The sequence below is a fragment of the Carcharhinus amblyrhynchos genome, chromosome 11, assembly GCF_965287045.1.
Source record: "Carcharhinus amblyrhynchos chromosome 11, sCarAmb.v2.hapA, whole genome shotgun sequence".
Taxonomy (NCBI): Eukaryota; Metazoa; Chordata; class Chondrichthyes; order Carcharhiniformes; family Carcharhinidae; genus Carcharhinus; species Carcharhinus amblyrhynchos.
This window is the reverse complement of record NC_137334.1, coordinates 51,750,525-51,777,363: the sequence shown is the minus strand read 5'-3', so window position 1 is coordinate 51,777,363 and position 26,839 is coordinate 51,750,525. Positions and strand designations below refer to the sequence as shown.

At 41.2% G+C, this 26,839-nt stretch overlaps 1 protein-coding gene across 3 annotated transcripts in view; it reads right to left on the bottom strand.

Annotated features, from left to right (window-relative positions):
• LOC145350132 (G protein-activated inward rectifier potassium channel 1) overlaps positions 1 to 26,571 on the bottom strand; it is a 207,727-nt gene extending 181,156 nt beyond the window's left edge. For 2 of the 3 annotated variants that reach the window (XM_080199089.1, XM_080199091.1), the window contains exons 1-2: positions 25,150 to 26,571; positions 22,950 to 23,166 (exon numbers count right to left, since the gene is read on the bottom strand). In XM_080199089.1, the coding sequence (XP_080055215.1) occupies positions 22,950 to 23,166; positions 25,150 to 25,818 (886 nt within the window). In that variant the 5' untranslated portion in view covers positions 25,819 to 26,571. The remainder of the gene's footprint in view (positions 1 to 22,949; positions 23,167 to 25,149) is intronic. The other variant, XM_080199090.1, reaches the window with a different exon arrangement.
• Between the last annotated feature and the right edge of the window lie 268 nt (positions 26,572 to 26,839).

Below are 26,839 nucleotides of genomic sequence, written 5' to 3'. Positions count from 1 at the left end.
TGCCATCTTGATTTATCCAAGAATTTCAGTATCTCTTAAATGGGCTTGTCATGAAAGGAACAAATAGGATATAAAACAGTGCCTTTGAGATACAAGTTTTTTCTGGCTGATGTGCATGCCATCTTGGAGCCCACTTTTACTGATGAGAAATTTGAGCATTTGTCAGAATGCCCCACAGTGTTTGCCTAGTCACTTTGCTGAAGGTTTCTTTTATGTTTAGCTAACCATCAACGCATGATGATGTGATTTGACAAAACATGAAGAGTATGCCAGTCCAGCCACAAAATCTACATTGACTTTCGGCGACAACTCTCGTAGCTGTAATATTAAGCTTGCTCATGAGTATTTTGAGAAGGATCTTTATACCAAATTCATTCATCTCAGTAATAGAGTTCTAATGAAAGGTCACAAGCCTGAAACTTTTTTTAAATTCTTTCATGGGATGTGGGCATCACTGGCTAAACTGCCATTTTTTATCCATCTCCTAACAGCCCTTGAGAAGGTTGTGGTCAACTGCCTTCTTGAATCACAGAGTATTTCTAACATTTTCTGTTTTTATTTCAGATTTCCAGCATTTGCAGTATTTTATTTTTGTACCACCAATAGAGATGTCAAATTAATTGCTAAATACCTTGGTTCTGTTATCAGAATGGATGGATGGAATTAAAACTGCCGTGCAATTTATGAAGGATGGACAAGAACCCTGGCTTTTCTGTGTACACATGTAAATATCAAAATTAAAGAAAATATTTTAATATGGACAATAGAACTTCTAAGGACAACCCAATTAGTTTCACTATTCTGCTCTTTTCCCATAGCAATGCAAGTATTTGACCAATTTCCTTTTAAAAGTTGCCATTGCATCTGTGACCGCCATTGGATCAGATAGTGCATTCCAGATCACAATAGGTCGACGCATGAAAAATATCCTTCTCATCTTACCTCTGGTTATTTTGCCACTTCCCTTAAATCTGTGTCCACTGGCTACAGAAATTTCTGCCCACGGAAACAGTTTCTCCTTATTCCCTCTTTCAATACCCTTCTTGATTTTCAATATTTCTATCAAATCTTAATCATTTCTGCTCCATGAAAAATAACCCCAGTTTCTCCAGTTTCCCCATGTAGCTGAAGTCTTTCATCCCTAATGTGATTGTAGTAAATCTTCTTTACACCCTTGCTAATACTTTCTTAACCTTCCTAAATTGCCCAGAACTAGACTCAACTCAGGCTTAACCAGTGATTTATAAATGTTTACCATATCTTCCTGCTTTTGTACTGATTTCTATTATCCATGTACAAAAGCTAAGGATACATGATGTTAAAGTTACTACTTCTAGTTAATATATGCAGCCAGTGGAATAAAATGTTTGCTGCATTATTTTTTTCACAGATAGGAATTTCCTATAGTTTTGTTTTCTGCACTGTTGTGAATATCTAGTTCTTAAAATTCATGATTTACAGCACAATTTTTAGTTTTAAGAATTAAAGTTTTAACTTGTAGATAAATGGGGCATATATTTGAGAAACTGCTAAGCAACCAGCAATAAAAGCTAATCTATGTTTATCTTCAAGTTCAGAACTGATAGTGAAAGAAACTTGAACAATAAATGACCCATCACTGGGCCTCTTGGAGGAGAAAGGGTGTCTAGAAGAAGCTAAAAGCACCCAATTCTGGGAAAGAGAGCTGTAAGACTCCATTGGAGATAGAAATTATTTGTAAGGATTACAGAATCAAAGATTCATGTTTGCATTTCACGTTGCCACAGAGATAGTGATCTGGCGTGGAGCTGTAGATAGAAGATTGTTTTGTTTATTTTATTTCTGTGCTTGACGACAAAAGCAGGCAGCTCAGTTTGGGTATAGACAGTTGTAGTTTTGCTTTGGTAAAGACTACGTCACACAAGATTGAGAGAGCCACCAGAGATAATAGTCAGTCAGGCCTGCATTTCACGTAAGGAAAATACAAAATAATAGTTGTAAACTATTGAGTTAAGTTAATAGTGCTCACTTTGATTCTCTTTGATGTACAAAAAGGTTGCTTTTATGGAAATTTTTTTTTTTGTTTACTTTATTCCAATCCAATCAAGTCAAATTAAAGCCAATTCAGAGTCCCAACAAGTTGGGACATTCCCGATCCAAGCTGACAAGACAGGGCTCTCACCCCACCTGTCTTGGGCTTGATCTACATGATCCAAGCTGATTGGAATAGGTGTAGCTCCTCCTCCAAGGCTTGATCTAATTTACGTCTTAGCCAAAAGGCCGAGATGCCGCTTTAAAAAATTGCTTCAAATGAAGGTGAAACATAACCTAATGACTTGAACCAAGTGCAGCATGTCGATACTACACTTGATCTTAGCCAAAAGACTGAGAAGCAATTTTTTTTATTCCAAAAATATACTTTATTCATAAAAATCTCAAATAAACTATTGCAAATCTACATGGCTTTGAATTGCAAACAGTGCAGAATCAAAACATTTTTACAGATTTATACAAATTACAATCATTACATTTCAATACTTAAAACTATATACATGCCTCAATAAATTACTGTGTGCCGTTGTTGCTCAGATTGGCACACAGTTACGCAGGTCGAGGGTATTCTGCAGTTCCCGGGCCCTCGGTCTGCCTCCGTTAAAAGGCCTCACAGTGCGGCCTTTCCCCATTCTGCCCCAAGCTTCAGCGTGCCCCTCAGCACGTAGTCCTGGACCTTGGAATGTGCCAGTCTGCAACACTCGGTCACGGACAGTTCTTTCAACTGGAAGATCAGCAAGTTTCGGGTGGACCAAAGTGCTTAATGACCTTCCAGCAGCAGTTGATATTTGTCTCAGTGTGCGTCCCTGGAAACAGCCCGTAGGGCACACAGTCCTGCGTCACCGAGCTGCTCGGGACGAACCTCGACAAATACCACTGCATCTCTCTCCAGACCTTCTTTGCAAAGGCACATTCCACAAGGAGGTATGCGACCGTCTCATTAGCCCAGCAGCTGCTTCGAGGGCAGCATGCGGTGCTGTTGAGACCTCGAGCGTGCATAAAGGATCTGACGGGGAGTCCCCTTCTCACCACCAGCCAAGCCAGATCTTGGTGCTTGTTTGTCAGTTCTGGTGATGAGGCATTCTGCCAGATGACACTGACAGTCTGCTCAGGGAACCATCCGACAGGATCCGCCGTCTCCTTTTCTCTCAGGGCCCCAAGGACGTTACGTGCTGACCACTGTGGTGGAGGCTGCCTCGCTAAATATTTTTAAGACACGGGTTGATGGGTTTTTGATGAGAGAGGGGATTAAGGGTTATGGGGAGAGGGCGGGAATGTGGAACTGAGCCACGACAGATCAGCCATGATCTTATTGAATGGTGGGGCAGGCTCGAAGGGCTAGTTGATCTACTCCTGCTCCTATTTCTTATGTTCTTATGAAAGGGATGGATAGGGCAGAGGTGGAGAGGTTCTTCCCACTCAGAAAGGACAGCAGGACTAGAGGGCACAGCCTCAAGATAAAGGGGGGGCGGTTTAGAACAGAGTTGAGGAGGAACTTCTTCACTCAAAGGGTGGTGAATCTCTGGAATTCTCTGCCCATTGAAGTGGTGGAGGCTGCCTCGCTAAATATATTTAAGACGTGGGTAGATAGGTTTTTGGTAGGCAAGGGGATTAAGGGTTATGGGGAGAAAGCGGGAAAGTGGAACTGAGCCACTTCAGATCAGCCATGATCTTATTGAATGGCGGGGCAGGCTCAAAGGGCTAGATGGCCTACTCCTGCTCCTATTTCTTATGTTCTTATGTGTTTGCGGAAAAATTTCTCCACAAAGGACAGGTGCTGCAGTACGGTCCAACTACTCAGAGCGTTCCACGGCAGTGTGGCCAGACCCATCCTTTGCAACACTCGGGACAGGTAGAACCTCAAAAAGTAGTGGCATTTGCTGTTAGTGTACCGAAGATCTACGCACAGCATGATGCAGCCGCACACAAAGGTAGCCATCAGGATGAGGGTGGCATTGGGAATGTTTTTCCCTCCGTTCTCTGGAGATTGGTACATCGCCTCCCTCCGGACGCGATCCCTCTTTGATCTCCAGATAAACTTGAAGATGGCCCGTGTCACTGCTGCAGCGCAGGATTTGGGGATAGGCCACACCTGCGCCACGTACAAGAACACAGACAGCACCTCGCACCGGATCACCAGGTTTTTTCCTGTCACGGAGAGGGAGCGTTGCTCCCACCAGCCCAGTTTCTGCCTGGCTTTTGCGATGCGCTCATCCCAGTTTTTGGCGCATGCCCCTGCCGCTCCAAACCATAGCCCCAGCACCTTCAGGTAGTCTGCCCTGATGGTGAAGGGGGCAAAAGATTTGTCCGCCCAGTTCCCAAAGAACATGGCCTCGCTCTTACCCTGGTTGACTTTGGCTCCCGAGGCCAGCTCGAACTGCTCGCAGACCTGGAGGAGCCTGCGAACAGACGAGGGGTCCGAGCAGAAGACAGCCATGTCATCCATGTACAGGGAGGCTTTGACCTGCATGCCTCCGCTGCCTGGGATTGTCATCCCTTTGATGCCTGGGTCGCTTCTGAGGGCCTCGGCAAAGGGTTCAATGCAACACACAAAAAGGATGGAGGAGAGAGGGCAGCCCTGTCTGACTCCAGACCTGATTTGGAAGCTATCTGTTTCCCACCCATTGACTGAAACTGCGCTACTGATGTCTGTGTAGAGCAGCCGGATCCAATTGCGGATTCCCTCCCCAAAGCCCATTTTGGACAGCACATCCATCATGTAGCTGTGCGATATTCTGTCAAACACCTTCTCCTGGTCAAGGCTGATGAGGCAAGTATCCACCTGCCTGTCCTGCACGTAGGCGATCATATCCCTGAGTAGCGCGAGGCTGTCAGAGATCTTCCTGCTGGTTACAGCACAGGTTTGATCAGGATGGATCACTGACCCCAGAGCAGACTTGACCCGGTTGGCGATGACTTTGGCCAGAATTTTATAACCCACGTTCAATAGTGAAATGGGTCGCCAATTTCAAATTTCTTCCCTCTCCCCCTTCTGCTTGTAGATAAGGGTAATGATGCCTTTCCTCATGGATTCTGACATCCTGCCTTCCAAAAGCATACTCTCGTATACTTCCAGGAGGTCCAGGCCCGTCAAGTCCCACAACGCCGAGTAAAACTCAGCCAGTAAGCCGTCGCTTCCAGGAGTTTTACCCTTCTGAAAGGACTCAACGGCCTTTGTCAGCTCGTCCAGAGATACTGGTCTGTCCAGGCTGTCCCGCTCGCCGTCGTCTAAGACCTGCGTGATAGACAACAGGAAAAACTGGGAGGCCATGCTGTCCGTTGGCTTCAGATCATACAGTCTGGCATAGAAGGATTTGCAGATCCTCAGAATGTCAGACTGCGTTGACCTTACTGAGCCGTCTTCTTCCTTCAGGCTGCTGATCACAGAGGTTTCTCTGTGTACCTTCTGGAAGAAGAAACGCGAGCACTTTTCGTCCTGCTCCACGGAGCGGACCCTGGACCGGAAGATGACCAAAGGCCGAGAAGCAACGCAAAACTTTGTCGCATCCTTCTGTCAATTGCTGAGAGTTCAGATTTCTTCTTTAAACTTAACTGTCCCTAACCACATCATAATGGGAGTTCTTGGTGGGCTTTTGAATTCACAGCCAACAACAAGTGCACTGGGATATTGCCTATGATTTAAGGGAACTTTTATTGCACTGAAAGAGAAGCAGAATTATACCATCAATTGCTAAAACTTTTTTTTAAGGGCAATGATTTATCCTTGGGTGTTTTACATAGAACATAGAACACTACAGCACAAACAGGCCCTTCGGCCCACAAGTTGTGACGATCATATCCATACCTATCAGGCCCATCTATGACTCTCAATCCCATTAAATCCCATGTGCTCATCCAGAAGTCTCTTAATGAGTCTCTCAACGAGTTCGCCTCTACCACCACCGATGGCAGCCAATTCCACTCATTCACCACCCTTTGAGTGAAAAACTTATCCCTAACATCTCCTCTGTACTTGCTTCCCAGCACCTTAAAACTGTAACTTCTCATAGCAACCATTTCAGCCCTGGGAAATAGCCTCCGAGAATCCACCCTATCTATACCTCTCAAAGTCTTATAAACCTCTATCAGGTCGCCTCTCAACCTTTGTCTCTCCAGGGAGAAAAGACCTAGCTCCCTCCACCTATCCTCATAAGGCATGCCACCCAATCCAGGCAACATCCTTGTAAATCTCCTCTGCACCCTCTCAATAGCTTCCACATCCTTCTTGTAGTGAGGTGACCAGAACTGCGCACAGTACCCCAAGTGGGATCTGACAAGGGTCTTATAAAGTTGCAGCATTACCTCCCGACTCCTGAACTCAATCCCTCAATTAATGAAGGTTAGTACACCATACGCCTTCTTATTTTGTAACAATTAACAAAAGGTAAGATTCATAGAATCCCTACAGTGCAGAAGGAAGCCATTAGGCTCATCAAGCCTGCACCGACAGCAATCCCAACCAGACCCTATCCCAGTACCCCCACTTATCTACCTTGCAATTGCCCCGATGCTAAGGGGCAATTTATCATGGCCAATCAACCTAACCCACACATCTTTGGAGTGTGGGAGGAAACCGGAGCACCCGGAGGAAACCCACGCAGACACCGGGAGAACGTGCAAACTCCACACAGACAATGACTTAAGTTTGGAATTGGACTCAGTTCCCTGGCACTGTGATGCAGCAGTGCTAACTACTGTGCCACCATGCTTCATAGCAGAACTTAAGCTCCTACATCAGTTAGATGTCAGCTGTATAATCAATACCTGTATCGTGTATTTAACATTAAATATCCAACTAGCTGATTTTTTAAGATAATTAAGCAAAATGTTTAAAAACAGATATTGATCATAGATTACACAAATTAGTCACACAGGACAAAACAAATTTAACTCAGTCTGTAGCAACCATACGTTATGCTACAGAACACTAACCAATAATTAACTCTAATATAGTTCACCTTTTTCCTGATTATGTATCCTCCATGCATTACCAGAATCATAGGCTGGGATTTTCAGTCCCGGGTTGTTTGCAAAGAGTCGTAATATTTGCAGGCTCTGTGAACTCAATACGGGAACAAGTATCCCAGAAGTTGGAATTTTCATTCTGGAATGGCAGGGTTATCTAGGAGTCCATAGAACCATAGAATCCCTACAGTGCAGGAGGAGGTCATTCAGTCCATCAAGTCTGCACCAACCACAATCCCACATAGCCCCTATTCCTGTAACCCCAAATATACACTACCAATCCCTTGACACTAGGGACAATTTAGCATGGCCAATCAACCTGACCAGCACATCTTTGAGCTGAGGGGGGAAACCAGAGCACCCAGAGGAAACCCACACAGACATGGGGAGAATGTGCAAACTCCACACAGATAGTGAGCCAAGGCTGGATTTGAACCCAGGTCCCTGGCGCTGTGAGGCAGCAGTGCTAACCACTATGCCACCGTGCTGCCCATATCAGGCCAGATGACCCAGAACAGGTGTACACTAATGTCCTTTAGGGAAGGAAGTGGGTGGCACTATAGCACAGGGGCGGCATGGTAGCACAGTGGTTAGCACTGCTGCTTCACAACTCCAGGGACCTGGGTTCAATTCCTGGCTTGGGTTACTGTCTGTGTGAAATTTGCACATTCTCCTTGTGTCTGCATGAGTTTCCTCTGGAAACTCCGGTTTCCTCCCACAGTCCAAAGATATGCGGGTTAGGTTGATGGGCCATGCTAAAATTGCCCCTTAGTGTCCTGAGATGCATAGGTTAGAGGGATTAGTAGGTAAAATATGTGTGGGGATATGGGGTAGGGTGTGGGTGGGTTTGTGGTCAGTACAGACTCGATGGGCTGAATAGTCTCTTTCTATACTGTAGGATTTCTATGAAGTCTTCCATTTTTACCTTTCATGTGGCTCCAGACCCACAGCAATGTGGTTGACATTTGACTGCCCTCTAAAGTGGCCTAGCTAGCCACTCAGTTCAAGGGCAATTAAGGATGAGCAGCAAATGTTGGCCTTGTCATTGGCATCATCTCTCACGAAAGAAAAATATCAATGCTATAATCCATTTCCTTGCTGCCCATTTTCCCCTAATGCTGTGCCACAAACCACATTCAGCCCATAAAATTCGATTTGCCAGATAGGCCACTGCAAATATTACCTTACCTAATATCTGCCCAGCATTAAGTTATTCCAACTTATCTGATTAGCAGCAAAATTTATATACACTTGGAATACGTCACACATGCGAATATACACGTGCCAAAAATATATATGTATATACATATACACAAAACAGTTTGTTTTAATTGTTCAGTGGTTAGAATGTAGAACTTGCTGCCATAGAAAATGATTAAAACAAATAGCTTAGGGGCTTTCAGAAAGAAAGTAGATGAGTACGGGAGAAGAGGAAACAGAAATACTTGTTGAAAGGCTAAGTTGAGGCTGTTGGAATGGGAGGAGACTTACATTAAGTATAAGCACCAGCAGAGATCAATTCTGTCATATATTGTACATAGCTTTTATATACAATAGATTTGGAATTCATCAACAGATCATGTGTAATGGATACTATGGATCCTCTCACAGAGGGTGGTGAATTTGTGGAACTCTGTTCTCCACAGCACAGTGGAATCTGAATCGTTGAATGGTTTCAACAGGGAGAGAGACAATATTTTTAATAAAAAGGCAAAAGATGGATATGGGGAACAGAGGGGAGGTAGATTTGAGACCAGAGAGAGGTCAGCCATAATCTGATTGAATGGTGGAGCAGGCTCAAAGGGTTGAATTTTCCTATTTCTGCTCCTAATTCCTATGTTTCTATGCCCTAGAAATTGGATGCAATCTGGAAATGCCTAAAGATGTGTCGTAGGAATTGATACGGAAGCCTGCATACTCAATTGGCTGATTCTCAATGATGGTTTCACATAGATGAACATTTTCTTCATAGAATCACAGAGATTATACTCGGCAACACTGGAATACAGGCTAACCCTGAGCCATCCATAGCACCACAGGCTGAATGTTAAATTTGTGCTGCCTGTTTATTTTTAAATGATTGTTACATGCAGCCAATCCTACTTGCAGGAATTATAATTAATTAGATCAATGCTAACAGCAGAGCACCATGAACATAGATAAATGTTTGAAGAGGTTTAAGGAGTCAATGAACCAAGAAATGCTCTTGTGACCTGGTGTCACCATGGGGATGAACAGCTAAGTAACAAAGGGTGAACAGAAAGCTAATTTCAGTGAGGTTGGATCAGCCAGGGTTTCCTTTGGCAATTCAGAACACACTGGATTGGATTTTATAAGCCATTGCCATAATTGGTGGGGGGCTGGGGTGGGCAAATAAAGTGTGCATTTGCCAACACCGCCACCTTCCTGCCCAATCCCAAGCTCATTCTCATAACACAGTACATAGACTGAAATCTGCTATTTGCCCATCAAATAATCACGGGGTCAACTGAGCTTGCTCAAAGTTGAATTGGCCAGCAGCTCTGGAGGGTGGGACTTCCTCCCCAGCAAGGGATAGAAGTACCATTGGTAGTCTATTTAACCCACCTGCAGCACATTACGGCTGCAGGAGGAAGAGGTGGAGGGGCAGCTAACAAGGACTGAGTTATTTTAATGCCAACTTTGCTTCCAGGGGTGTAGACACAAGCCATCCATGCACCCATAATATGCTGTCCACTGCATTTGGTGGAACCTAATATTGTTAGAATCAGAAAACAATTAGCCCCCTTTCAGAATACTCCATATCCAGCTTTGTTCTTAAAGGGCGATCACACAAAAATAAATTACATGCTTCCCAAAGCAAATGGATCATCACAGTAGTGATTGATAGAGATTGCACGCAGATGGGTAATGGGGGTATTTTGAATTGAACATTTGAGGCAATGACACGGCTGTTAGGATTCGAAAATTGCCTTACCTTGATCAATCTTGTCAAATCCTTAAACCTCTTCCCACATTCATCTAAAGCATATAAAATATCTAAATCATTCAAAAAGTTATTTAAGGATCAAAGAAATTACTTTTGAAAAATCATTTTTCAGTATTTTAATTGGTGATATCAATGCAATTAAAGTCATTATGAAACATCTAAACTTCCTTTATGATTGTGTACTCACATTTTACAATAGAGCTCATTTTTCTACTTCACGTTTCCTACTTCCCCGTCAGAATAAATAGTATAAGGTAAAATGTATTTATTAGTCACAAATAGGCTTATATTTACACTGCAATGAAGTTATTGTGAAAATCTCCTAATCACCACACTCTGGCACTTGTTGGGTACACTGAAGGAGAATTTAGCATGACCAATCCACTTAACCTGCACATCTTTGCACTGTAGGAAGAAGCCGGAGCACCAGGAAGAAACCCACGCAGACGCAGGTAGAATGTGCAAATTCCACACAGACAGTGACCCGAGCCAGGAATCGAATCCAAGTTCCTTACACTGTGAGGCCATGCCGCCCATGTGCCATCACGCCACCCACTATATAGAAATGTCCCAAAAAAAAAATTAACGAATAGCGGTAGAATGGTTCAATTAGCCCTCAGCTAGATGCAATGGGGGCCGAGTGGGGCAGAGGGAGTTGGGAAATGCCAAAAAAGCCCCCAGGCATTAGCAGTTGATTGCCATCCAGTGCTGCAAAGTAAGTGTGACCTTTGGCACAGTAAGATCCGGCTCAGCTGCAGTATTCCCGATGGCTAAGGAACCTGCTGGCATTTTCTAGCTGACGGTGAAATTGCCCTCAGTTGCAGTACCAGAAAAACTGCTATCACCAGACCGTACCAGAGCACAAGTTCCGTTGCTTTATTAGGAGGGAATAGAGCATGACTTTGGAAGGAAGTCCATTTAAAAGTTTTGCAGAAACTTGCAGATCACCTGGAGTTGAAGCAAAGAATGATATCGTACAACCAGGATGGTAAACACTAAGGAATGGTTTACATTGAGGAACAATTACATGATGAGGAGGCACTAAGCCTAAATGGAGACCATAGTTTAGCGAATAAATGTAGTATATTGAGCTTCTAATACCATTAGAAGCACATTTTTTCAAATCATCAAACCTGCAAACTTATTGACTGTTGATCACAAAACAGATAAATTCTATTTTAGTTGTCCATTTGGTCAATATATCAACCAGTGCAAAAATACAGAAGAGAAATATTTAATTTAAATGCGTAAGGAATTCTGTCAGCAATCTACTTCAGAAATGCATTGAAATAATTAAGTAAGTTGTCAAAAACAAGCTAAAGAAGATTACTCATGTAATGAGTAATGAGGCCCATAATGTGGCCCTCTTAGAATACGAGCTCCCAGATTAAGGCAGTCATGGTTTGTCCAATCAGGGAGCCCAGCATGTATATATAATATGGAGCATCAGGGTTATTGGCACTCCAGATTTATACTCTGCATGAAGAAGTATCTGTCTGAGTTTTGCTCACCATATAAATAAATCGAAATTTGGTGAAGGGACACCGACCGCAGAGGAGTTATTTCAACTGAGACCACTGTAATCTGAAAAATGTTATTTTCAAATGCACTTACAGTAGTACGATTTGCATTGTGACTAGATGGATTTATATATTACCATATTTGAATTAATATTTATGAAAATAGCTAACAAAAGCATTTGTTGTTTCATTAAATTGACAGAGACAAACTTGTTCACTGTAAAGAAGGATTACAAACCTTCTTGTTTACATAGCAGATGGACATAAAGGCTTTAAACTGTCAAAGACACATTAACTGTAAAAACAAAACGATAAAATCAAAATTTCTACCATTTGTGAATGTAAGATCCAAGGCTCTCTTATCACATTGCCTCTAGGGTGAGTTTATTTAATCCATTAGAATGCAAATACTTGAGACAAAAATTATATATTAGCAAATGGTGGCAAGGATTGAAATGGATGTGAACTCTCATGTACAAGTCAAGAGTAAAAACACTTGAATTACTTCAGTGTGCCCATCTAATCTTCCATCTCCTTCAGAAATGGTGACCTCATCTGGTGAAAACATGAATGGATAGGTTTTAATAAAGATATCCTTGTAAGTGGAACCCCTAGTGGGGTGGTAAGATTTTTAAACCATTAGACATTAAGTTACTGACAGAACTAGCAGCATTCAGTTAAATGACTTTTAAAATAAGTTTATAAGCTAACAAGAAGCAATTTACACATATGAAATGCAGTAATTGATTCAAATGAGTGATTTTGATTGTAAAATACATATGCTGATATTTTGAATGTATTATTATTGATTTTAAGGAATATTGATCTCTTTAATCAAAAAGCATTTTACCGCAAAGCATCATGGTAAAAGTCATTAGGGCAAAGCCGTATTTTGAGAGAATATTTGTACCTTGGAAATGTGCAAGATTTATCAGTAAAGTTTCAGATGGAAGTAACACATAGAACACTTAATCATATTTCATGAATAGGGTTTATTCACAGTAAAGACAAGATGGACTGGTATCCAGACATGGTGTCACGAGTTAGTCTGGTTGGACAGTGACCTTTAAGGGAACCCATGAGAATGTTTATTTGAACTCTGGGCTGAGAATCAGGGTGTCTTAGCTTACTAGGCAGCTGGGGAATGGGATCAGCCAAGACAGGAGTCAGCTTCCGGCTTTCATGGACTAACAAAGTACTATTATGCTAAGGTGTGGAATGCAAATGGCTAAAAGTATTTGACAGATATTATAGATGATTTGCGTAGCTTGAAGATGATTGATTTAAAATTACTGAAAGGTGGGAATGATTGATAAGAAAAAATTATAACTGATCTGTTTTTGATTGTATATATTAGATTCATCAGAGAAGTTTTGCTGCTCAATGTCAGAGCTACTTAGCCCTTTGATGAACTCCTGGCGGGCACTGGTTTAAATCAAGTTATGTATTTATATAGATATACCTGCCTTGTGAGTCTTGTACTGTCTAAACTTTGGGCAGTACTGGTCACTTCTGGTAGCCCACATCCTCATAATCAATTACTACATCTCATGTAGTAATTCTTGTTAGCTCATAAACTTATTTTAAAAGTAATTTAACTGAATGCTGTTAATTCTGTCAGTGCCTTAATATCTAATGGTTTAAAGATTTTACCACCCCTTTGAGGGTTCTGCTTACAAGCCTGAAATGTATTTACAGCATTTTTAAATATTCTGTTTTGAAATATACGCTAGTAAGCAGTTTTCATTTAAGCAGCATCTTTCATGAAATGTCTCTAGATATTTACAAGAAAAACGTGTTTGATGTCAATTAATCTATAGGGGAGAAAGATTAGATAACCAATGACATGGTCAAAGGGACTGAAGTTCACCAGTCCTTTGGGGATGGTTTGGGAGACAGGAAGCTGTTGTGCAGTGTGCTCTATTTTCCCCAGCACCTTGCAATTCTGCCAGTGGCAAGAAAGGTGGCAGACGAGTTTTCCACCAGGAGCCCAAACGAGCCACTTAAGAGGCCAATTAAGAGCCATTTCCAATCGCTGTGGGCATCTTAATAGCATTAAGGGGCCTGTTGCCTCATGGGAAGACCATCCACTGAAACTTGGTGACATCCCACAGGTTTCAAGAAGAAAGGGTGGGGGGGTCTCCTTTCTGTGTGGTCTTTGACCAATAGAGAGGTCTCCTGGTGGCAGCTGCTGCACCCAGGACACTCTATGTTATTGAGATTCACAATCCACCAATAACTTCCCCAAACCCCACTTAGTCTTCTTTGAAAATGCCAGCTATTTATATGCTCTCATCCTGCAGCTTTTTGTGTCAAAGTCCGATTCTCCAGACCATTGCAATCCACATTCAGAGCTGGTGGGCCTGGAGAATCTCCCCGACACCCCATGGAGATAAGTAGCAATGAAATAAGTCAATGGGGAGGGTACTCCAAAGGTTACTATTTTCTTATTTGTTCATGGCAATGAATGACTACAGTTCATGAAATAAAGGTACTCCCAGTGCTGTTAGGAAGGGTGTCCTGAAATGTGAACCCAACGATATTGAAGGAACAGCGATAGTTTCAAGTCATGATTAAATGCAATTTGAAAGGAAGTTTCAGGTGGTTCTCTCCAACTCGACTCTCCTAACAGTAGTTACACTGTTGAACACAGGATAAATCAAGAAAGAATTGGAAATCTGCAAGAAAAATATTGAAACTTTAATCTTTACATACGTTAGATGAATCAGATTGGCATAGATATCCTTGAGAACAATTTCCCAAGATAGTATTTGGGACAGGTTAATCAAATAATATGTTGTGGAACCAACCAGGGAACAAGCAATTTTAGATATGGTCGTGCAGAATGAGAGAGGATTAATTAATGATCTCATATAAAAGATCCTAAGGGAAGAGTGATCATAACGTGTACAGTGTCACATTCAGTTTGAGTGTGACAAAAGTGAGTCTGAAACTAATGTCTTAAACTCAAATAAAAGCAATTACAAGAGGAGGAAGGGAGAGTTGGCTAAAGTAATAAGGGAAAAACAGATTAAAATTTAAAACAATAGATAAGTAGTAACAAACATTTAAGGAGATATTTTACAATTCTCAACTAAGATGCATTTCATTAAGAAAGAATGGTTCTAGAAGGACAAACCATCCACGGCTAACAAAAGAAATTAAAGATGGTATCGAAGTGAGAGTAAAGGCACAATGTGTTGTAATGAATAGTGACAGGCCATTTTTTTTTTAAAAAATAGAATCCTGTGAATGATAACAAATAAGAATTTGAGAGAGTAAACAAGCAAGAAATTTAAAAGCTGACAGTAGGACCTTCTGTACGAGTAGGAAGTGAGTAGCTAAAGCAAACGTTGGTCTCTTAGAGGGGGAGATTGAGGGATTAATAATTGCAACTTGTTATATTGTGACTGTTATGGTGTTGTCAAGAGATTTCAGCTTTGCTTAGGAACAAAAGGTATTTAATGATAAAAGCCCAGTTCTACATGATAACAACATGGTTCTAGAAGATTCTGCCTTAAGACTCCACCGTCTGGTGTGATTACTCACTCTCAATTTCCATTGGTCCCTCAAGTCAGGTGACTCACTTCTGCTGTGCTGCATTATGGAGACAGACATCACATACACAATACAAACAAGGAAATAACAGACTTTGAACAAATATTGTGCATTTGTCTTCATAGTGGAAGACACTGAGACATCCCATTAATAATAGAGAAACAGGGCACAAAAGGAACTCAAAATAGTCATTACTACTAAAGGAAACGTATTAGACAAACTTAAAGGAGTAAAGGCTCACAAGTCCTGAGGACGTTATAACCTCCATTCTAGGGTCTTATAAGAAGCAGCCACAGAAATGGCGGATGGACTGGTTGTAATCTTACAAACATTTCTAAACTCTGGAAATGTTCAGAAAATTGAAAAACACCCCTACACAAGAAGTCATGAAAGTGAGGAAACAATAGGCCTGTTAGCCTAACACTCACCCTACCACCTTTGGCAGGACTGGAAGATCCCATCAGTGGGAAGGATTGGAAAATCCCACCCCACCCAGAGTCTGCAAAGCAAGATTGCTAGGTTAAGTGAGTGAGCAAAAATATTTGCAGATGCAGTATAAGGCATTGATTGGGGAAGGTTCACCATGTTGGAATAAGCTTCTCCTTTCAAACAGCTTAGAGCTAAAGAGCATAATTTCAGAATCAGGAGTCACACATTTAATATGAAGATGAAGGATTTCTTCTCCTGGATGGTCGGTGAATCATTGGAATTCTCCATCCCAGAGATATATGACATTGAGTATATTCAAAGCTAAGATTGACAGATTTTTGAATTACAGGATACTCAAAGATTATGGGGAACAGGCAGAAAAGTGAAGTTGATGCCAAGTTCTGATCAGCCATGATCTTTCTGTATTGCAGAACAGGCGCACTGGATTATAAACCTTCTCTTGATCTCCTAGTTCTCCTATTACTTATGTTCTTGTGTACTTCCTTACGTACAGTATGTAGATGAGAATAAGACCTGTAGAGTTCTGGATTGGTCTTACCATCTGTAATTGGGGAGATGTTGGAGAAATTAAATATAGTGTGCATGAGGCTTTCTAAGGCAGAAAGGCAGAAATGGAATGGTCAACCAACAACATTCCAGAGTTGGAAGTAAGCTACCCGTATTGTGAATAAAATGTTGAAATGGAGTATCTCAACAGCAATATCTCAATAGCATAACTGTGATTTCAAACAGCCCTGGAGCCAGATGGATTCAATGCTTAAAATTTTTGACAGGAGGCAAACATGGCTACCTTGAAATATTGCAGATATTGAATTTAGGTTCTGGGTCTTCTATTAGCTGACATCCAACAATTATTTGGACACTGCACTAACACTGTTGGAATCAAATGTCCATATGGGCAAGTGGAGGTAGGATCATTAGCATGTAAATCAGCTATGTTTGTGTGCATTGCCACCAAAAGAAACATATAGATATGGAGCAAAGAGGAAGACACCAGTGAACCTTTTGGAGTGAAATAAAGATGAAAATCTAGCCATTGGATTAGGTATTATTGAATTGAGGAGAAGTCAGTGTTATAGAGGAAAGCCATAATACAAAACAGTAAATGAAATGGTCAATTATATTAAAGACCACAGAGCGGTAAATGTAAATGAGGAGTAATTTAGTTAATCAAACATTAAATTGTTAGAGGGATGGTCTGGGATTAAGAACACAGGAAAAGAAAATTAGAAAATCCAGAAAGGAAAAAGCGCATTTAATCCATCATTGCCCACTTCATCATAACTCATGTTGATTTATAAGTGCAGTAAGCAAGTCATGGAATTGAATGGAGCCAAGAACAAACATTTTGGAAAGTCTACTTTTTCCATAAGAACTTTGGATAGCAGCAAAAATACAAACAAAATGGTGATTTTTAAAAATTTTCATAATGGGTACAATGCATATAAAGCACAGAAGTTGGATATGATGCAATGATTAGTCTTGAGATTGTAGATAGGTGCATATGACAAGTGTAAATTATTTTCTATTTTTGTTAGAAATTTGTCGGGATCAAACTAGAGCAAATTTGAATTTGTCCCTCTTCCATCAGTTCATGGTAGAATTGATGACATTGAAAGGGAAGGTTGAAGAACATGGCCACGATTTTAGTGTCATAACAGTGAGGAAAGCAAAGCTGGTGCAATCTGGACAGCAATCATCCCACACTTGGTCGTTTTTTGGGAGAGCAGCGAGTTGCATCTGGTTCTGAGAAGGGCGGGGCTTGAACACCCTGGTGACTCTGGCTGTAAAGTGATCGTACACCATTTTGGAGCCCTGATCTCTCAGTGCACTGAGGAACCCAACCCCTCCCCGACATAGATCGCTGGCATCGGGGCATTGAGGCCCTCCAATGAGTCCTCCTTCATGAACCCCCATATGTCCCTCCTCATGCACCATCCTTTCCTGACATCCCCTGTGCAGATGCCCCCCTGCCGCCCAACCTCCTTCATAGCCCCTGTCATAGCCCTCACAGAGTTATAGGTTTGAATGCTAAACAAATCAGGAGTCAAAACACACAGAGCTAACTGGAGTGTCTGAACTTGGAGACAAGTCTGAGAGTCCCGGGCAACAGATGTCCAAAGTGAAGATGGAGGGAGTTATGATTGAAGTCAGTTTGTTGTGAGTAGGTAAGTCTGAGATTTTTTTAATTCACCAGAATGACCCTGGAGTGAGGGATGTCTTTAGACTTAGAGGGAATTTATAAATCTAAAATTAGATCAGAGACACAAAATATTAATTAAAATCTGAAGAATAATGAAAACTCTGTTTGAATGAAATATATATTGCACAATGAATATACAGCTTAAAGGTTTTGAACCTTCCACTATTCTAGTTTGGAGCTGCTGCTTAAAAGTCGATAGCTGTAATGTCAAAATAATGGAAAGTTTCCAAGTTTTATATTATGTATTTACTCTGTGTTATACAACTATTTTATGCAATCAGGATCTTTCTTTATAAATAAAAAATTCACATCTTTACTATTCAGTGGTGATATTAATATTAAAGATGCACATTTATCACTGTTATAATTCAGTCAGTTTCTGTACTTGGCTTTAAACTTGAACCAGACTAGAGGAATAGATGTCATCAATTTGGTTACTGATTATAATTAGTACAAAATATTAAGTACAATGCAATGTTTAAAGATCACTAAACTGTACATTAACTATTTCAATTTTATATAATCCCAGCAAGAAATTGATTAGTAACTAAGCCCTTCAAAAATATTTAAACACTTATACTCAAGAGCAAGGATTCAGTATTATTTAATTTCAGGAATCTTGCATTTTAGAAATTCAATATGCCATTAATATTGACACATTGCTGGGCTAATTAGCTGTCACAAGATGTACAGCTCAACTAATAAGTTAGTGTGACAGTATTGTGTATTTAAATTTCCAGTTGTATTAATTATCATTTGCACACATTTTTGGTATGTATTACAATCTGCCTCATTTTATAAATTGTTCTTCAGTCTCCCTCTGCCTTATACAATATCATGCAATTCCCCAGCTAGGGCTGACAGGTGATACATCCCCAAGCCTCTACCTACTCACCACATTCAAGCTAATTACCATGGATGAGAAAGTGTGGTACACGTCAACTCATCCTGAAGTTTCCTTCAGTGATTAAAGAGGTACTTCATCTCCGCTCAACATTTCCCTGATGGCAGAGGGAATCACGAGTTCTGAACTGAAGAGTAACGGTATAACACTCTATAACTTGGGGTATATTCTTTCTTTCTAGTCTCAAACAAATTAAGCCCCCTCAAAAGTTTTCCATTGTTGACCAATCAAACCAAAGAAACAAAATTATCTCATATTGTTGGAACAATACCGTATACATGATACCAATGGGAATTGAAGGCAGATTAATTATGCAGAAATCAGATCAGGTGAATAATTATCACATCAACTCAAATCAATATTATAAAATACCACTGAGAAATCTTATTACAATATAATTGCTGGAAATGGAGTATTTCAAAGGCTGTGAGGTGTATCAAATTATTTTGAAAGATCAACATGTGGGTTTCCATAAATAGTAAATGTTTATAAAAAGGCTTCAAGCGAATATAATGCTGCCATGTATTTGATGTGATAACCATTATTATTTTTCAATGTCCTGGTACTTACATAAACAGCAACACCAGGCATAAATGCAACCTTAAAAATCTGAATATGGTTTGCTGATGTAGTGATATCATGTGCTGAATCAACAATATGCAGGGCAACAGCAACAAGATAGTTAAGCTTACAACCAACAGTTCCCATCATGAGTTCCTATTCTGAGTTACACTACAGCAGGGAAGGTGCTGAGCTGAAAACAAGCTTCACAAAACAATGCATAAGGGCATAAAAAACACTAAGTATTATAGGAGAAAAGTGACAATAAAAGTGAAAGTCATCCTCTTGGTCCTAGTCTAGACCAAGGTACATATCAGCAACCCATCTGTGTGGCAATATATTCCCGTGGTTTAGATAAAAGAAAAGATCCCGACTTGGGTCGCTGTCTTTGTGGAGTTTGCACATTCTCTCCATGTATGCGTGAGTTTCCTCCGGTGCTCCAGTTTCCTCCCACAGTTCAAAGATGTGCAGGTTAGGTGGATTGCCATGCTAAATTGCTCCTTGGTATCAGCGGAACTAGCTGGGGTAAATGTGTCGTGTTATGGGGTTATCCCACATGGGCAGGATTGTGGTTGGTGCAGGCTCGATGGGCTGAATGGCCTCCTTCTGCACAGTAAGATTTTAAAAACCTCTAGAATTTGAGAAATATGAAATTGAATTTGTGGTATTGGCACTGCTTGTACATCCAAAGAAAAGTATCCCCTTAACATCTCTTTAAATCCAAGCAGGATCCACACCTACAGAACTGAGGCTTTTACTTGATATTTGTACATAGAACAGTAAATTATGCCCATCAATGTTCCCTCTTATTTACCTTTGTTGTGCCCAGATTGTTTGTTCCATGCTGTGGTCCTTTCAAGATTGCCACATAACCAAGTTTGAGCATATCATAAAGGATACACTGCTTGTGTGCAACCCTACATGGTGCATTCCAAATTGCTGTGCTGCCATGCACCCACAAACCCCTACAACACTGAAATATTTTACTGTCCATGTATAAATTTGATAGTCAAGCAAACACTCATTTATCCCTGCTATCTGATAATTAAGAATGGGTTGGAGACATCTATTTTAACATATGACAGTGCTTTGTATGTAACATACATGCCTTTAACTTATCTTGTGCAATATTTGAAGTTGTATGCGATTGTTCTATGTTCAATTATCATTCCTGGTCTACTCCACAGTTATCCTGAAGTAAATCATGTTCTCTGTTATCTGGAATCTGTATCTTCAAAATCATGCCTTGCAGAGATTCCAAGACCCAGGACAGTCACTTACCCAGTGATAGTAGTCTGCACACTAGATACTAATAGACCTTCTCACATTGAAAATCATGATATTTTCAATTAATCTGGTGTGTTGTAAACCAAGACACAGATCAGACGCTTTTAGTCAACAATAACCAAAGTATTCAGTTTCAAAATGTAGAATCAATTGTTCTGCAGCTTCTTGAACATCTTACTCACATTCCAAAAGAGAAAAAACACTTTCAGAGAGGAGATTCCCCTCTCTGAATTCTGTTGTAACCATTAATAGCAAGCCTATCAGTTCTCTTTTCATGGCAGAATTCATACAGAAACTGAATTAAGTGACATGTCAAAGGTACACTGCAGCATGAATTGCTATATAACACACAACATGGTGCATAAGCTTCCAAAAATGATACAAGGAAATTAAATACAATATTATATAAGAATGTTATTGGTCATTATGGGCAGTGTGTTTTATCTTCGGAATTAGAAGGCAGGAGTACAAAATTGGTTGTTCAGCTGCAACATCAAATGCATAAATTAACACTTCACATGAACCACCGACAAATATCTATCAAAAAAAACAACCCCAGCACTCTTCTGGATAGAAAGGTGTTGTCAGCAGCCTAGGCATTAAGAATATACAAAAGGGCACATAATCTAATTCCTTATACAGTTCATGAGATAAATTAATGCTCATGTCACTAAAGACATTAGTTTCCAAGACACTTATTATATTAGCACGAAATGAACTACTTACAGCAGCTATTATCATGATATGAAATTCCAAGGTGACCAATCATAACTGATCAACCCATATCAAGAGTCTTGCTACTGCATTGAAGAGTTTTCAGCTGCATCCATCAACAGAACAAACAGCTCTAAAGATTGTGTTCCATACTCAGAAAGCTAGTAATTTTGCTTCACAATTTCATGGTACAGGGTTATGCATTTTTTGCAGCCGTTTTGTTTAAAAAAGCGGTTAAAATTTCAGATATTAGCAACGTACACTATTAGCAACATAGGAATCAAAGCAATGGTAGTTAATGCATGATTATTCAGGTCATTGTGCACTCTGTTTAATAATCTGATGGTGTATCTTATAAGATACTTAATCAGACAGCAGTACTCCTTTAAAGGTGCCATGCCTTTATCATTTGTTATTATTAAGCAAAAAAAACAATTCTTACACTAAACGATCCCATCATTTGTAACCAATATCAGTGCAACACAATGGTTTTCATTTTTCCTAATAAAAAATAATTGACTTTCAGTCTAGCAGGAATGGGTTATTAGGATTCAAATGCTTCATTTAATTTGCCAAAGTCCCTTGCTGCACTGTTCCAATTGAGGAATTATCCCACTGAAAACTAAATGGGTTAATGTATTGACTACAGTAATTAAAAGATGATTTTCAAAAATGATTATGTGAAGAAGTCATACTTTAATAACTCACAGTGTAACTTGACAGCAAATACTTCTTTACAGCATTATAATTGATTTGTGATATAATTCAACTGTAGTGTTGTGCGTCAGGTTTTGTGCATGGCCATAACTAGGCCTTTTAGAAAGTCCCTTTCACTGACACTCCTGGCTTGAATTTTTGTAAGATTAATCCTTCCATTAATCATTCCATTTTAAAAAGTACCAATTAAGGTTCCATAAAGGCACTTTTCTACCTGCTGAATAAGAAATAAAATATCTTTCCCTGGAAGCTGCTAAAAGGTTCTTGAAGTAACATTTAATAAGCTTTAAAACGCATGTTGCCAGTTCAATTCCCCAATTGCATTCGTTCTCTGGATTAAACAAAATCACTCAAAACGTCCATTTCATTGCATTTCAGTAGCTTGTCAGCAATTGATAGGAAATACTTCTAAAAAATATATAACTGAGCTTATGTTCAAAAGTAATCTGCATTTACAATTGAAGATCAAACAGCAATGCCCAGTGGTATAACTTAAGTAAATGACAGGAAGTGCTTTAAAAAAATGATCTCCCATCAACTGCATTCTTTATTTAATTTTGTTTTTAAAAAATACTTCAACATATTGAGAGCTATGCCGAGTTACCTGGCAAAGTAACTAATTGAAACCTAAACTAATGAGGAGGAATGTATTTCACAGCCTTTGGCAAAGTAAATCATATTAAGAGATAATAATAATTGCTGAAGATACTCAGGGAGGGCCATGCCTTTGGCAATGCTTCAGTTCAAACTGAAATTCATTACTTCTTTTTAAGATGTCAAATTTGATGACAAGCTGTAATCATATTTGATTAATCACAATGATAAAAGATTGGTAGACTGTGTATTTATACAAATGATCAGGAATTTAAAACTTGTAGTTTTCGTTTTTGATTTGTGATATATGCAGCACCCATCTTCCAGCTAATGTAACGCCCTGCGTTTCCACCCTGATTCCTCAGTGGTTCCATTACAAAATGTTATCTCCTTCAACAGTTACTTGATCACAGTACGATTCCCAAGGGGACTCGTTGGCACTTAGGCTTTGTTGAAAGTGCAGGTCGTTTTACTCACCAGTCGTTTCGACGATTCCCTCAAGGATAACGACTATCTCGAATTGCTCCGTTTGCATTGATCGCTGAGAGAGGTCGTAGAAAGGGCTCTTGCTATCAATCACATGGCAGATAGTGAGTGGGGAGACGAGGAAAAGCTGATCTGCCCCTGTGCTAAATCCCACGTCCAGCTCTAGTTGATCGAGGGGCAAGAATTCACCCTCGGGCGTCTGCCGGGACTAGACAAGCGTGGAGAGAAGACATCAACATTGGGCTAAGCTACTCGTCAAGACATCCTGAAAGCCCTTTACATCACCGCCAACCCGCTGCACTGTTAATAACGAAGGAAAACTGTTTTCTATTCAGGTTCAACGATCCAGATTAAAGAGTGTCTTTGTGTATAACACGAATGCATTAGACATGTTTAATGGGGATCGGGACATTTTCTGTCCTAAAGATCGTGCCTGAATACATACAAAACTGCTTGCCATCGAGGAATCCATCGATCTATTTCGGCACCCTTTACTATTTAAGTGTTAACTCGCATTATGTCCCTGGCTTGTGCATGAAGCGCTCCCGTATAATTCTCATTTAGCTTCCATTCCAGTGTCTAAATGTATTCACTGTTCGATTGAAAGCTAATTTTTTGGAAGTTTACAATTTTTTTAGTGAACTCATCCAATAATCTGGGTCTTTTTGTATTCGTCGTTACATTACTGGATTTCTTAGTTGGGCATTTAGAATAAAGCTCAAGTTGTGTGGCGATCTTCTTCCCAGTTAGGTCAAGAGCGGTCCCATAGGGCAAACATCGATCTAAATCAACTGTGTGCGTTAGATATAGCGCCTCATCCCGACTGTTGGAAAAGTTTCCAGCCACATAATTAACAATTAACTACTTCAAAGTTTGAAGTGCAGTAGCCGTGGTCAAAGGAACAGTGAGACACACATGGTTCCTTTCATCGCACTGTACCACAAACAGGTGTAAATTTACACTCCCATCCCGAGGACGAGACGTTCAAAAAATATCCACTCCCTAATATCGTTCAATTTATAACCTCGTTAACCAGCGCTTCTTTCTAAAGATGGCTAGTTAGCTCAGATTTTTAGGAAGTAGTACAGCTCAGGGCACAATACTGTCGAATTTATCTCCATCAGTCAAAGAAGGACTGCCAGTAAATGTAACCATGCATTTTAGAAGCTGAACGGTTTAAGTAGCCAGGATTAAATTTGTGCTGGAAATTAAGTACTGGAGTGGTGTCCAATTTAAGTTTTTTGGTATCTGGATTCTAAGTAATAATAGCCGCGTTAGCACTGCAACTTAATCTAAATGCAAAACTGTCTCCAATGTAATTGTTATTCTATGATTTTCCGTGGCTGGGATGCTTATAGGCAGAATTATTCTCAATCGAGTGATGGGTTTATTTGTACTTCTTAATTGAAATTCCAATAGTTTTTCAAACAGGCTGCTTAATAAGAGTGTATAAAAAGGTTAGATTTTCAATGTGGATGATTATGACTTTAGTATGTGGATGCATTCGTATCCATAGGGACAAACAGTTAGTGGTTTCTGAAATACGTGCATGTGTGTATATATAACACAAATTAAGCCAACTGGGTTCAGAATGAATCTCAGGGTTGGATGGATACTGATTTGCCAGTCTTTCTGTTTGCTCCGAGCTTTATATAATCCCAGATAATGCCAATGTACCCTCAATTGGAAGATTTTAACTGGTGGTGCAGGCATTTTTTTTGCGGGTGACGCCGATATTCCCCCTAATCCCCCACCCAGGAGATATGAATTGCCAGGCGAAGTGATTAATGATAAACAACATTAATGCTTAAACTGGGGAAAAAATAATTAGCCCAGTGGTAACATAGCATGGAAGGATGAAACGGAAATGTGACTACCGCCAATTTAGATACCAGACGCTTTGCATACAGTCCCCGAGAAGCCCCCACCTCCCTCTCCAGCCCCCGCCTATTACAGAAAATGTGAACAGGAGTCTCACCCACATTAAAAGAAGCCCCTGACAAGATTCTGTGTCATGGTTTCAAAAGAATCTTTGGGAAAATTCACACAATCCAATAAACTGCTCTTGCCTAAGTTGTGCACATAAAATCCTCACGGTAAACGTGTTAGAACACATAAATACGTTCAGATGCCTGGAAAATACACATTGATTATTGCAACAAATGTTGTCTTGCGTTTGAGTATCACTTACTTTGAGCAATTTGCAGCGTATCTGTGCCGACACCATATGGCTGTTGCGGAGGTTCCCCACTCTGAACATTAGAGTCAGTTTGCCGTCTCGCATGGAAATCACCGCATGTTCGCTGAACATCAGCGTTTCTGCTCGCTTCTTGGGCTGGGACATTTTTATAAACATGCAACCGATCAAGAACGCGTCCACAATGGAGCCCAGGATGGACTGCAGGAGGAACAAGATGATGCCCTCTGGACATTTGTCCGTGATGTACCTGTATCCGTACCCGATGGTGGCCTCCGTCTCAATGAAGAACAAGAAGGCAGAGGGAAAGTTGTAGACGTTGGCCACACACGGGGTGTACTTCTCGTCGTGAGCTTTGTTGAGGTCGCCGCGGATGTAGGCGATGAGCCACCACATCGACGCCATGAAGAGCCAAGCCACCGTGTATGTCAGGATAAAGATGAACAAATTCCAGCGCCATTTCAAGTCAACTAAGGTGGTGAATAAATCCGAGAGGTAGCGGCTGGTCTCGCCACTCAGGTTCCCGTGCTGCACATTACAACGCCCGTTCTTGTCCACGAACCTCTGCCTCTTTTTCTTGGGAGGCTGAGTGAATCCAGAGCCGCTGGACAAGGTGGTCACTACTTGGTAATCGTCACCAAATTTTCTGCGGAGTGCGGACATAATATGGGTAACTGGCCAGATTGAGACTCTGACAACCTCAACTTGTTTTCTCTCCACTTGGCGTGGCCAAACCACTCACTCACTACCTGCCCAACAAACGAAACAGGGGGAAAAAAGAGAGGGGGGAAAAAAGAGAGGGGGGAATTAGCTTTGTGAGCCAGACAAAGAAATTCCCATCCGTTGCCCCTTGGAAAATGCGCACAAGAGCATCGCGGAGTAGTTCTCTTGTCTGCAGCCACCCCGGTTTTTTTTCTCTCTCCCTGGCAATCGTCCTCCTTTCTCTCTCTCCCCTCCTCCTCTGCAGGTTGCTTTTCCCAAACCCAGCCCAGTGGGATTGGAGCCTCCCTGCTCCCCCTGTGTGAAGAGCTCTCTATTCTCAACTCAACACCGCCTCCGACCTCCCTCCCCTCCACCCCAATAAAAACTTTACCCAGATCCTAACATTCCTACCGCCGCCTCATCTTACTTTTTATAAATGTTTGGAGCCTAGATGCCGCCTGCCTGCTGCTTGAAGCAAGTTAAACCGAGCATTGGCACAGACGCTGGTGCTTACTGCGGGCTCCACTTCTCCCTCTCTCACTCACTCTCCCAGCTTGTTGCAGATGGATGTTGAATAGTGAACCCCCCCCATCTCCATTCCTCATCCCCCCGCACACCCAAGTGAAGCTGCTCCCTCTCTCTCTGCCTTTTCCCCGGGCTGGCTGCGGGGCTGTAGCCGGCTCTCAGGTGGCAGCTTGCGGGGAGGACTGACTGACTGACAGGCGCTGCGGCTTCCCAGCGCTTCCTCGTGCTGCAGGTGAGAGAGCGCGCGCACACACACTCGATCTGGCCGGCTCGCTCCCGCCTCCTCCCGCGCGCGTTCCCACCCTCTCCTCCCACACCGGGCACGTCCCCTCCCCCCGCGCGCGCTCACTCTCCAACGCCTGCTCACTGCGCGCGCACGTGGGCGGGCGAGCGAATGCCACACGTGGGCGAATTGAGGGTTTCTTGTCACCCAGCAACCCCAAATGTGTGGTTAAAA